The 13,488-nt window shown below is 48.3% G+C and overlaps 1 protein-coding gene across 10 annotated transcripts in view; it reads left to right on the top strand.

The window, feature by feature from the left end:
* DLG1 (discs large MAGUK scaffold protein 1) overlaps positions 1 to 13,488 on the top strand; it is a 103,682-nt gene that overhangs the window by 53,066 nt on the left and 37,128 nt on the right. For 6 of the 10 annotated variants that reach the window (XM_077347931.1, XM_077347926.1, XM_077347924.1 and 3 more), the window contains 4 exons: positions 111 to 235; positions 5,446 to 5,615; positions 6,006 to 6,142; positions 12,036 to 12,180. In XM_077347931.1, coding sequence (XP_077204046.1) covers positions 111 to 235; positions 5,446 to 5,615; positions 6,006 to 6,142; positions 12,036 to 12,180 — 577 coding nt within the window. Of the gene's footprint in view, positions 1 to 110; positions 236 to 5,445; positions 5,616 to 6,002; positions 6,143 to 12,035; positions 12,181 to 13,488 lie in introns of all 10 variants that reach the window. The other 4 variants (XM_077347925.1, XM_077347927.1, XM_077347923.1 and 1 more) reach the window with 1 other exon arrangement.

Below are 13,488 nucleotides of genomic sequence, written 5' to 3'. Positions count from 1 at the left end.
CTAGAGGGCCTCTCTTATCTCCCAGTATTTTTCATCTGTTTGGTGTGCTGTTAGCAAAATGGATTGTTTGAAATCACATGGTTTCTCCAGCTGACATGTTTCTTTTTCAGGGCAATTCAGGTCTTGGCTTTAGCATTGCAGGAGGAACTGACAACCCACACATTGGGGAGGACTCCAGTATATTCATTACAAAGATTATCCTAGGGGGTGCAGCAGCACAGGATGGAAGACTGCGGTACGTTGGACATGTGTCCCATTTTAGGCTTGGGCTGTCTTGGAAAGAGAGGCTCATGCTTTGGCCCATGGCTTTGGTGCTGCTGTTGCTTCTGCTCCTCTGCCCCTTGCTGACATGTCCTAGGTGTGAACTCAGAACAAACGGATCCAGTGTGGAATTGTTGCTGAGAGTCTCTGCGGCAGTGGGATTCTCCCTCTGCTTGAAACATCATAAGCCTTCCAGCCTCCACAGACACTCAAGCCATTGTGTAGGGTCTCTTGCACAGAAAGACAGAATCATCGTATAAATGGAAAGAAAGGTTAGATGTGTGCTGACAGCGATCAGACAGTGGCCACTTTCTCCAGCTGAGACGTGGTGGATTCCAAAGTGCATTGGGAGCTATATTAGAAGTTGGGGGGTGGGGGTGGGGGGATGATCATTCTCTCGTACACAGAGCTGAAGTGGGCAGTTGGGTATTCGTTTATAATTTACTGCCATGGTCTTAATAAAATATAAAGGTAATTTATAATGTTCAGTACAAACAATAAAAAACAGTATCCCAATACGTGAGCATGGCAGTAAAAAAAACAAACAAGCCATTAACAGCAGTTGAAGGAATGCAAGAATGCCCTCGGCTTAAGAACTCTCAGTAACACACTAAAACAATCAGACAGCAGAGAGAAAATGCATTTCATTGGTGGGGAAACAATTGGCCAAAGGTTTGGGAAAGTAAAAGTTTTTGCCTGGCACCTAAAAGAAACTGATTTAGTGCCAGATGAATCTCCTTGGGGAAAGCATCACAGAGAAGGCCCTGCCTGCTGTTCGCATCCTCTTTGCTTCTTCTCAGCTCTCTCAGCCACACCTACCTCACAGGGTGTCTGTTTATTTGATTTGATTTATTTATTATTAAATTTATACCCTGCCCGACCCAACATGTTGGCTCAGGGCAGCTTACAAAAAAGGCACAATATTCCAATACATTAAAACTGTAAAATCAGTATTCCTCCCAATTAAACATCAAACAGCATTAAAACCACCAAACAGCAACAAGATGGCGGACAAAATAAAAAAATACTCCCCAGTACCCATCCCACCGCCCATATCCCGCCAACACAGCGTGCTATGAAACATCGTGCAGTCAGATGTACTGGCCAGCATCTAAGCTTGGTAAATTAACATAGGGCGGGACCCACAGATCGATCACCCCAGGATCTTCCCCCAGCCTCAACCAAAAGCCTTGCAGAAGAACTCCATCTTGCAGTCCCTGCGGAACATTGATAGCTCTGTCAGGGGCTTCAGGAGCTCATTCCACCATGCAGGGGCCAGAGCCAAAAAGGCCCTGGCCCTGGTTGAGGCCAGGCGGACATCCCAGGGGCCCAGGACCACCAGGAGATTCATACCGGCAGAATGAAGTGCCCTATGGGGGGCATAGGCAGACAAGCAGTCCCTCAGATAGGCAGGACCCAGGCAGCATATAGCCTTAAATGTTAAAACCAGAACCTTGATCTTGATCCGGAAACAGACGGATAACCAGTGCAGTTGACGCAGCACAGGCTGGATATAGGACCTCCAAGAAGTTCTGGTGAGGACCCTCGCAGCTGCATTTTATGCAAGCTATAATTTCTGGGTCAGGGACAAGGTCCACGTAGAGCGAGTTACAGAAGTCTGAAGGTGAGCGCTGCATGGATCACTGTGGCTAGGTGGTTCGGAGACAGGTAGGGCACTAGTAAATGGGCTTGGAAAATATGGGAAAATGCCGACCAAGCTACATTCATGACCTGAGCCTCCATTGAAAGGGTGTAGTGGTTAGGAGTGCGGACTTCTAATCTGGCGAGCCGGGTTCGATTCTGTACTCCCCCATGTGAAGCCAGCTAGGTGACCTTGGGCTCACCACAGCACTGATAAAGGTGTTTTGACTGAGCAGGAATATCAGGGCTCTCTCAGCCTCACCCACCTCACAGGGTGTCTGTCATGGGGAGAGGAAAGGGAAGGCAACTGTAAGCTGCTTTGAGACTCCTTCGGGTAGAGAAAAGCGGCATATAAAAACCAGCTATGTTTCAGTAATATCAGGGCTCTCTCAGCCTCACCTCCCTCACAGAGTGTCTGTTGTGGGGAGAGGAAAGGGAAGGCAACTGTAAGCTGCTTTGAGACTCCTGGTAGAGAAAAGCATCATATAAGAACCCTCTTCTTCAGTAATATCAGGGCACTCTCAGCCTCCCCTCCCTCACAGGGTGTCAGTTGTGGGGAGAGGAAAGGGAAAGCGATTGGAAGCTGCTTTGAGAGTCCTTCGGTTAGAAAAAAGTGGCATATAAGAACCTTCTACTTTCCGGGGGGGGGGTAGGGTATATGAGTAGAGCCTTTGAGGAAGTCAGCTGGTGTGTTCACGTAAGTAGGATGAGGCACCTTGGCCTTCAGAACTGCTCCTAAGCAAATTATAAGCAGAACTGCTCATAAGCAAGTAGAGATTTTGGAGAGTGAGGTTCAGAGGAGAGCAGTGAGAGTGAATCGGGGTCTGGGGACCAAGCTGTGGGATGTGAGGATGTCCAGCCAGGAAAAGAGGAGGCTGAGAGGGGACAGGATTTCAAGTATTTCATAGAATCATAGAATAATAGAGTTGGAAGGGGCCTCATGGGACATCTAGTCCAACCCCCTGCACTGTACAGGACACTCACAACCCTATCGCTCATCTACTGTAACCTGCCACCCCTTTGCCTTCACAGAATCAGCCTCTTCGTCAGATGGCGATCCAGCCTCTGCTTAAAAATCTCCAAAGATAGAGAACCCACCATCTCGCGAGGAACCCTGTTCCACTGAGAAACCGCTCTAACTGTCAGGAACTTCTTCCTGATGTTTAGACGGAATTTATTTTGAATCAATTTCATCCCATTGTTTTTGGTCCGTCCCTCCGAGGCAAGACAGAACAACTCTGCTCCATCCTCTATATGGCACCCTTTTAAATACTTGAAGATGGTTATCAGATCCCCTCGTAATCATCTCCTCTCCAGGCTAAACAGACAAATCTCCCCCAGCCTTTCTTCATACGTCTTGGTCTCCAAGCCCCTCACCATCTTTGTTGCCCTCCTCTGGACACACTCCACTTTGTCTATATCCCTCTTCAACTGGGGTGCCCAAAACTGAACACGGTACTCCGAGGCCGAACCAGAGCAGAGTAAAGCGGTACCATCACCTCTCGTGATCTGGACATGATACTCCTTTTGATACAGACCAAAATCCCATTTGCCTTTTTAGCCACCGAGTCACACTGCTGACATGTTCAATCTATGGTCTACTAAGACTCCTAGATCCTTTTCGCACATGCTACTGCATGCTACTTGAAAGGTTGTCACTTAGAAGAGGGCAGGGAAAGTTCCTGTTGGCAGCAGCAGGACCCACAGTAATGGGTTTAAACTGTGGAGAATGATATTGGCTCGATATCAGGAAAAAATCTTTCATGGTAAGAGTAGTTTAGCAGTGGAATGGGCTGCCTAAGGAGGTGGGGAGCTCCCCCTCACTGGAAGACTTCAAGCAACGGCTGGACAGATCCTTCTCCTGGATGCTGGAGGCTGATCCTGCACTGAACAATGGGTGGGACTAGATGGCCTGCATGGCCCCTTCTCACTCTAGGATTCTCTGAGTCTAGTTCAGCAGTGGAAGGGGCTGCCTAAGGAGGTGGGGAGCTCCCCCTCACTGGCGGTCTTCAAGCAGCGGCTGGACAGATCCTTCTCCTGGATGCTTGAGGCTGATCCTGCACTGAGCAGGGGGTGGCACTAGATGGCCTGCGTGGCCCCTTCCCACTCTAGGATTCTAGGAGTCTAGTTCAGCCATGGAATGGGCTGCCTAAGGAGGTGGGGAGCTCCCCCTCACTGGCCGTCTTCAAGCAGCAGCTGGACAGATCCTTCTCCTGGATGCTGGAGGCTGAGCCTGCACTGAGCAGGGGGTGGGACTAGATGGCCTGCATGGCCCCTTCCCACTCTGGGATTCTATGAAAACAAAGGCCTGATGGCAACCTTTTCCCCTGCCTTCTGAACCAGTTCAACTTTTTGAAAGACTTCAGGTGTGAAGCTCTCTGTTCATATTTCTGGACCAAAGTTTGCCCTGCAGTTGTGGCAGAAACCTAAGAAGGGAAAGGTGGGGTATAAATGTAAAAATAAATAAATAGTGCTTTGCTTGATGCAACCTCTAGGATGGCCAGGGGCCACATGTGCTAATGGAGAGGGTCCTTCCTGCTCCATGAGGTGGATGAAATGTGATATACCATGTGATCACCCCAATTCATGAGTAAAGCCAAAAACTGAACTTTTTTACATGGCTCAAAAAGGAAACACTGAAATTCTTCAAGAAAACATAACTGCACTGTCAATATGGAAGGATAAAGCACTCAGGAGAGTTGGAATAGTACCACAGAATGGTCAGCAGCTGATAGATTCCTTTCAGCAGTCAGTACCGCCAATGGGGGGAAGGGTGTGGTGTATGTTCCATCCTAAGGTGGGCTGGTTATGGAAGTGAAGCAAGACAAGAAGGTTTGGCGTGCCATCCATGGTTTGTTCCGAGGAAAGAATAGAACTGCTGCGGAAGTGGCAGCCCATGGGGGAGAAATACTGAGTCAGCTACACATGTAAGTGAAGACTACACATGTAAGTGAAGACCACTGAACAACGGAGGACTAACCAGAAGTAGAAGAGCTGGTTTTTATATCCCACTTTTCTCTACCCAAAGGAATCTCCATGCGGCTTCCAGTTGTCTTCCCTTCCTCTTCCCACAGCAGACACCCTGTGAGAGAGGTGGCGCTAAGAGAGCCCTGACAGGTCAGCACTATCAGGGCTGTGACTGGCCCAGGGTCTCCCAGCTGGCTGCATGTCGGGGAGGACAGGGGAATTAAACCTGGCTCTTATAAGCCACCACTCCTCCAAGCTAGCTCTGCTGAGCAGACGTATGCAGAATTGCATGGGAAAAAGTGAGTTGGGAGATGAGGAATGGGAAGACGACTGTAAGCTGCTTTGAGCCTCCTTCGGGTAGGGGATCTTCTTCTTCTTCTGTGGTTCTTGCTCACAGTGTTAAGCATTTTAAGCTGATAGCAAGCCATTGGTGTTCCCAAAGTTGTTTTTTTGGTCTGGAATTGGGTTTAAGGTTAAATCCAAATCTTAAGATACCATTTGGTAAAAATTACTTGGGGGGGGCAGGCGGGTGTAGGTGTAGGAGAACTCACAAAAATCCTTGCTGCCTACCTGCAGGGTTAATGACTGCATTTTGCGTGTGAACGACGTGGATGTCCACGATGTGACCCACAGCAAGGCAGTGGAAGCGTTAAAGGAGGCTGGCTCCATGGTTCGACTTTATGTCAAGAGAAGGAAGCAAGTCACAGAGAAAATTGTGGAGATCAAGCTTGTGAAAGGTCCCAAAGGTTTGTGGCAGTCAGTTGGTTTGTGTGTCGGTAAATAATTGCAGCCGACTAGTGTCAGTGTTGCTGTGCCCCGCTCTCACACTCCCCCGGAATTGTGGACAGAATTTGTTTTCAAAGGCCGCCCTTCCAAGAGAGACTAGGGTTCCCTACAGTTGTGTTTAGGCAACAGAGAGCAAGTGTTCCTTGAGTGATTTAGTAAGCTTTCCAGCAAGTCAAGGGACATTCTCTTTGATGGTTCCACTTCTCCTACGAGTTTTCCTCCTGCCCTAAAATCTTTCCCAGGCAGAATTCTAGATGAATTAGTCCAGCCCTGGTAGGCTGATGAGCAGCCCAGGATGAGCTGCCCAGGATGTGGAAATGGTGCTGACGGTCTTCCCTTTCTTGAAGCAGGTCTTGGGTTCAGCATAGCTGGGGGTGTTGGAAATCAGCACATCCCTGGAGACAACAGCATCTATGTCACCAAAATCATTGAAGGAGGAGCAGCACACAAGGATGGCAAACTTCAGATCGGAGACAAGCTTCTGGCTGTGAGTGGCAGTTCGACTATCCGTTTGTTTTCTTCTCATGCATCTGAAAACATGAATTATGTCATAGAATATTTTTCAGTTTCCCCTCAATTTTCTCAACTTTTCTATCAGAAAATTTGAAATGGAGTCTTCAGAAAAACATGGGGCTAGCCCCCTTTACCCTTTGTTTCTGGTTCTCTACCTAGCCCTTCATAACTCTGGGCCACAGCATACAACTCTACAACAGCTTTACAATTTTGGGTGTCCTGTTTCCAGTTCCTTCTCTCAGGATCTTGTGGTCGCCATCCTCAAAAGTCCCGTCTTTCCTCCAGAGCTCTGAACCAATGTTGCAATTTTGGTCTCAGACAAATCCAAGTAATTGTCAGCCAATCAGAGCCCATGGAACTCCACTGGGAGTAGGGGCTGAAGCCAGCCGTAGAAAGGCTTCGTATCATAGAATCATAGAATAATAGAGCTGGAAGGGACCTCATGGGTTATCTAGTCCAACCCCATGCACCCTGCAGGACACTCACAAACCTACCGCCAACCCCTTGAGCCTTGAGACTTCACAGAAGGTTCTGCCAAGACAAGTCTGGCAGAACCTGTTGAAAACATCCTCAGATCAACAAATTGTCCTTTAGATGTTTTCAGATTACCCCCCTTTAAACTCTGTTCCATTATCTTCCCTGTAACTGAGGTCAGATTCACTGGCCTGCAATTTCCAAGGTAATCTCTCCTCCCTTTTTTGAAGATTGGGATACATTTGCTCTCCCCCAGTCATCTCCAACCCTCCAAGAGGTCCTAAAGATGATGGAAAAGGGTTCTGCATGCTCTCCAGAAAGTTATTCTGCATACCACCTGGCCCAAGAGATTTGAACTCATCCAGTGCAGCCAGGTGCCTCTCGACATCCCCCTGTCCATGTCAACCCGCCACCCAGACACTATCCCTTGCCCACTACCATCCCTAGATGTGTCCATACCCTTTTGGGAAAACACAGGTGCAAAATAGGTGCTTAGCCTTTCTTTCCTTCGAAAGCCATTTCCTCCTGTCCCATGCCCTTTTGACTCCGTCTATGAATTTGTTGGGTTCCTGCTTCCATCTCCTCTGCAAGGTCTTGAAATCTATTCTTGAGCTTCGATAGCTCTGAGTGCTGTCTCACACAACACTTGCAGGTTCATGTTGCAGCAGTAAAGGGAGGCTGCATAGCTAAGTCAGCCCCCCAGTTCTCCTTTGGACTGACCTCTTCATAATATTTATTTGTTTATTTAATTTCTTGCCCGCTCACTCCCAGCATGCTGGTTCAGGGCAGGTTTCAAGAATAAAACCCCATGATAAAACAATAAAAACTATCCCCACCTTAAAACCTTAGCCCTCCCAGACCAAAACCTCATCCTCTCCCCCCACTCAAGAAATGCCTGCACCCCCGGTTCCTCAGGGAGATTAAGGGGAGAATGCCCTGCTGTCCTCGGTAAGCTTAGGAGGACCCCTGATATGAATTGCCCCATCCTCAACCGAATACCTGGCAGAAGAGCTCCATTTTGCAGTCCCGGCAGAACTTCAAAAGCTCAATCAGTGCCCTCAGCTCTTCCAGGAGTTCATTCCATACAGGCCCTGGCCCTGGTTCAGGTCAAGCATATTTCTTGTGGGCCAGGGACTACCAACATATTTGCACCTGCAGCGTGCAAGCCCTGCAGGGGGGGGGGCTTAGGAGATAGGTGGTCTCTCAAGTATGTGGGGCCCAGACTGCAGATTGCCTTGAAGGTTAATACCAAAACTTTGAACTTGATCTAGGACACAACCGGCAACCAATGCAGCTGCCCCCTCTTGCCTTCATGTCTGCTGTAAAGGAAGCCTCTAACAGCCCCTGAGGGGAGGGATGTGTTTCCAAGAGCAACACAGAGGAGTCTGAGGACATGGCTTGCATCCCTTTTGAGTGGGGGAAAGCTTTCCCATTCTGCCTAACCGCTGGGTGACAAGGAGGCCACAGAAAAGCCCCTTCTCACTTAAAATACTGCTGTGGTTCGCCTTACTGCTCAAAGGCAGGTACAGCCAAGCCATGCATGTCTTTTCTTTGCAACTGTCTGAATGTCTCTTCTTTGCAACTCTCCCCCACCCCTCACCCCGAAAAAGTCCCCTTTTATTAGGCAACGGCTTGGCCGTGGAGACAGCAACAGGAACTGCAGTTGCCAACACTAGGCCTCAGGCATCAGAAGGGCAGGCATCATCAGCCAAGCAACAGACTGTGCTAGCCAAGGGGTGTCTGTGGCCACGTGCATTCCTTTTGAAGGAGCACACGTGAGGGGGGAGACCTTTCCCTTAAGCCTAACTGCCTGGAGCTGAACTGTACTTCCAGGGGACCCTCAGACCTCACCTGGAGGCTGGCTGTCCTTGGTTTGGAAATATTCCGTGAGGTTTGGAAGTGGGGCCTCAAAAGAGTATAATGCCTCCATAGCCATGTTATTCTATCATTCGACTATGTTGCTGTTATCACTGTATTACTGTTAAACTGAGTTATATGTATTGTTTCTGTTTTATGTGAACCGCCTTGAGCCTTTGGGGAGGGCGTTATATAAATATAATAAATATATAGCACCCCCTGACCTATTTCATGTCAAGGAAAAATGCAGAGAGGAGGTGGAATTCTACACTACCTAGGTGTGCATAAACCTGACTAGGGTCAAGACTGCTGTGCCCCGAGAGACCTCCTCTTAAGGTTGCCAGCTTTTAACTAAGGCACTAAACCCACACCAAACCATGAACTAGCGCCTGTTGTATTACAGAATGCAGCGGGCTTTACTACTTGTGTGGCTATAAAGTTCGAAGTCTAAAAATGAAATAGCTGTCTTCCTGGAGGAGCAGACATTGAAAGTCCCTATGGCCATGTTTTATTTTCCTTTTTAGTACCTTAAGGCAAAAACCTCTGGATCTCTCAATGTTGTTTTCTCTGTAAAATGTTGAATAAGAGGATTGTCTCCAGTTCTACTTTTGATTCGGGAGCAATGTTCAATGGTGTGATGTTTCAGAGGTCGAGTTGTCTGACCAGTTGGTCACAAATAAAAATTAAGGCACAAATGTGGTATTGTAGTTACGGAAGAAATTTATGTGCAGGTTTTTTGGGGGGGCGGGAGGGGGGAATTCCTATCTTGTTAACTGCTAATTGTATTAAGGGGTGTTTTTAAGGATTTAACTGTGTTTTTATCATTTTATTGTAAACTGCTGCGAGTCAACCGAGAGCAGCAGTATAGAAATCAATAAATAAAGCAAATAAAGTTCACATCAACCTTTTGACAAACACTACAATTTCCACAAGGAAAATTCCCAAAGGGGCCACTAGTTTGAACTCCCATATTACTCCTGTTCCCCTGACCAACCACTGCCTAATAGAGCAAGAGTGTCAAAATCCTATGGGGGAACGTGGTTGGCAGCTTGGGAGATTTTCAGTGATGTTCTAGTGCTTATAAATTAAAGACTTGCTGTAATTCTGGTGGACATGGAGGAAAAGTCTAGGGAGCAAGATAATCTATTGTCAGATGTTATATTTGTTCTGTGGATTTGGGGGAGTGCATCCCTCGGTTGATGAGAAGTCCTGAATTCTGTTTTACGAATGATCTTATCAGAGTAGCCCCTCACCTCCTGTTCGTTTTTTTAATACTTTATGGCATTACTAGAAATTAAGCCCGCCGTGGTGTGAATACAGCAGGCGCTAGGGCACCTGAAAGTATTGCCAGCCACGGGGTACGCCGGTCCCGGCGAGTCCCGGGGCAATTGGCGCATCTGTTTACGGTTCGGGCCACTCCAAGGCAGCAGTGGGGTGCGTGGCAGTGGGTGGTGAGAGCCGACGGGGCCGGGGGGGAGGCATGTGGCGCAGTCGCGCATGGCTGTAGGTTGGGGGGGAGGAGGGGGGAGGTAAAGTTGGAGATGAACGACGCATGCGCAGAGCTCCGTGCACGCGTGGTTCATTGTGAGGCAAGTCTTGCGGCCAGGCGGGCCGGACGGGCTGTCGGCGGGCATGTCGCTGTGAGGCCGGGACGTCGGGCAAACGGGTAGGCACGCGTACGGCAAAGGGGCAGGCGCGAGGGTCCGGTGGGGAGCGGAGAGTGGGGTTGGTGGTTTGCAAGGTGTGGCAATGGGTGTGCGGGGGTGGGAGGAGGTTGGGAATCGTCAGCAAACGGTCGCGGGTGCGTGCGGTGGATAGGCTTACTGGCAGGCGGCTGGTGGCAATGTTGGCGGCGAGCTCGGGAAGGGCATCCTGGGTAGGAGGGCTGCGGGGAGTGTGCACAAGGGCCCCCGGGCAGCGCTGGCGGTCGTTCCAGGCGTGTGTGTTTAAAGGGCGCCGCCACGGCAGCGCTCCTTTTCCGGCCGCGGTCTGCAGAGGCAAGGGCAATCTGCTCCTTTGCCGGCGCCGAACCATCTGGGCAGCCAGTCCAGGGCGGGCCAAGTGACCAATGGGGAGGCGCGCTTTGCATGCCTCCCAATTGGCCACTTGGCCCCCGAGTGGCAGTCGGAGGGGCCCAATCAGGAGCTGCTTCGCGGCTCCTGATTGGGCCCCTCCGAGTTTTTATCCTGGACTGGTCCCGCCCTAACTCCTCCCCGGGAGCCTTTTATTTAATCCGCTCTGCAGGAACGGTTAAAGATTATACTCAATGGGATTGTTGGAATTACATTTGTACCTTAGAAAGAAGAAGAAGAAGAAGAAGAGTTGGTTCTTATATGCCGCTTTTCCCTACCCGAAGGAGGCTCAAAGCGGCTTACAGTCGCCTTCACATTCCTCTCCCCACAACAGACACCCTGTGGGGTGGGTGAGGCTGAGAGAGCCCTGATATCACTGCTCGGTCAGAACAATTTTATCAGTGCCGTGGCGAGCCCAAGGTCACCCAGCTGGATGCATGTGGGGGAGCGCAGAATCGAACCCGGCTCGCCAGATTAGAAGTCCGCACTCCTAACCACTACACCAAACTGGCTTAGTAAATTAATTACTAAGTTCTCCTTAGTGAAGGAGTAATATGAAGGAATATTTAGGTGGACTTTTAAAGAATGACCTTGAGCTGTATTTGCGTTTAGCGATGCATTGTATATTTTGTTCAGGTAATCAATCAGCAGTTTCACCTATGAATTCTTTGAGAACCCCCAGACATGCTCTCCAGACCCAGCTACCAGACTAAATGTATATCTAGTCTTTATCTCTGCGACTCAAGACTATCAATTTCATAATAACAAACAATAAAGAAATGCAGGTTTTTATACCCTGCTTTTCTCTACCTTAAGGAAGCTCAAAGCATTTTATAGCCACAGTCCCTTCCTGTCCCTAAAGCATGTGTCTTGTGATGCAGGTGGAGCTGAGAGAGTGCTGAGAGAACAGGGAATGGCCCAAGGTCACCCAGCAGGCTTCAGGGGGAAGAAGAGAGAGGAGTCATACCCAGTTCTCCATGTGAGATTTCACTGCCCTTAACTCTATACCATGAAGGCTCTTGTAACCAGAGAGCATAAGAAATCAAGTAAACAATGGGACTAGGATAATGAAAGTTAACAATGCAAAAAGAAAAAGGTATTAATCATAAACTGTGCAGAAATTGGAATTACAGCAGTAGAAGACAGTGCTGTAGGAACCTGGCAAAGTTTTCCATTTCCTAACTTGTTACTAATGCCTTTGCTAAAGACAGCAGCTCTGGTCTGAGCCATTGCCCCTCATTTTCCATAGTAAAACTGCAAATGAAATTATTTCATTTTTCTGCACTCTCCCAATCTTCCTTTCGCAACCTTTTCGTTCCCTGGGCATGGAGAGGCTCCCCTGGGCCCCTCACCAGTTTCTCACTGCTCATTTCCCCCCTTAGTCTTGTTGGCAGCTGGCTTTGCATTTGTTGGCTCACAGTCCTCTCCATGCCTGTTACTTTGGCTTTCTCTCCTGCTCTCTAGGTAAACACTGTTTGTTTAGAAGATGTCACACATGAAGAAGCGGTAACTGCTTTAAAGAATACCTCAGACTGCGTTTATCTGAAAGTTGCAAAACCTGCCGGCATGTTCATAAATGATACTTACACTCCTCCAGAGGTCACCAACTGTAAGTTTCTATTTTTATTATTTTGCATCTATAACACCTTTAGAAAAGGCACTGAAAAAATGTTTTCTTTTACTGATCATGCCACAGCTTTGTGTATGGAAATTATTTTGATACCTTTAAAGTAAAAGGTAAAGGTATCCCCTGTGCAAGCACCGAGTCATGTCTGACCCTTGGGGTGACGCCCTCTAGCGTTTTCATGGCAGACTCAATACGGGGTGGTTTGCCAGTGCCTTCCCCAGTCATGACCGTTTACCCCCCAGCAAGCTGGGTACTCATTTTACCGACCTCGGAAGGATGGAAGGCTGAGTGAACCTTGAGCCGGCTGCTGGGATTGAACTCCCAGCCTTATGGGCAAAGCTTTCAGACGGCTGCCTTACCACTCTGCGCCACAAGAGGCTCATTCTATCATTGTATCATTGATACCTTTACACACAAGCAAAAGCAAACAGTTGTAGGTGGATAGCTGAGTGCTGGTATGCAACAGAAGCGCCAGATTTGGGTCCTGCAGCACCTTAAAAGACAAACAGAATTTCCAAAGTAGAAGCTCACGAGAGGCAAGAGGTTTGACTCTCAAATGCTCAGAACCTGGAAGTCTTGTTGGTTTTTATTGTGCTCACTGCTGGAGTTGAATTTTTTTTTTAATTAACCAAACTGTCCTGTGTAAAGAGGGATGAAAGTGAATTGGAACAATGAGGAGCAGGGAGCTGTGTGCAATTCAAAGCCTCAAATAGAGAGTCAATTGGGTGTCATGATTAAGAGCGGCAGCTTCTAATTCGGAGAACTGGGTTTGATTTCCCACTCCTCCCCTGTATGCAGCCAGCTGGATGACCATGGGCCAGTCCCAGTTCTCTCTCAGAGCTCTCTCAGCCCCACCTCCCTCACAAGCTGTCTGCTATGGGGAGAGGAAGGGTAGGCAATTGTAAGCCATTTTGAGACTCCTTCAAGTAGTACAAAGAAACCCAGTTCTTCTTCCTTGTCTTGAAAAAAAATTAAAAGTAGGATTAACTGTAGCCGCTACAGGATTGAGACTGGAGTTTTTTATGACAGCAGAGCAAAATGCATCAGAGGCCCCTGGAATAGGTGGTGAGCTCCCCCTCACTGGCAGTCTTCAAGGAAAGGTTGGATACACACTTTTCTTGGATGCTTTAGGATGCTTTGGGCTGATCCTGCGTTGACCAGGGGGTTGGACTAGATGGCCTGTATCGCCAACGGTATGATTCTATGATTCTGAATCTGATTTTTCCTACCTAAATGTAGAACTTTACTTTTATGATGATTTAAATTCATTTTAGCACATTTTTCTAGCAT

The sequence above is a fragment of the Paroedura picta genome, chromosome 8, assembly GCF_049243985.1.
Source record: "Paroedura picta isolate Pp20150507F chromosome 8, Ppicta_v3.0, whole genome shotgun sequence".
NCBI lineage: Eukaryota > Metazoa > Chordata > Lepidosauria > Squamata > Gekkonidae > Paroedura > Paroedura picta.
This window is presented reverse-complemented; position numbering and strand designations above follow the sequence as displayed.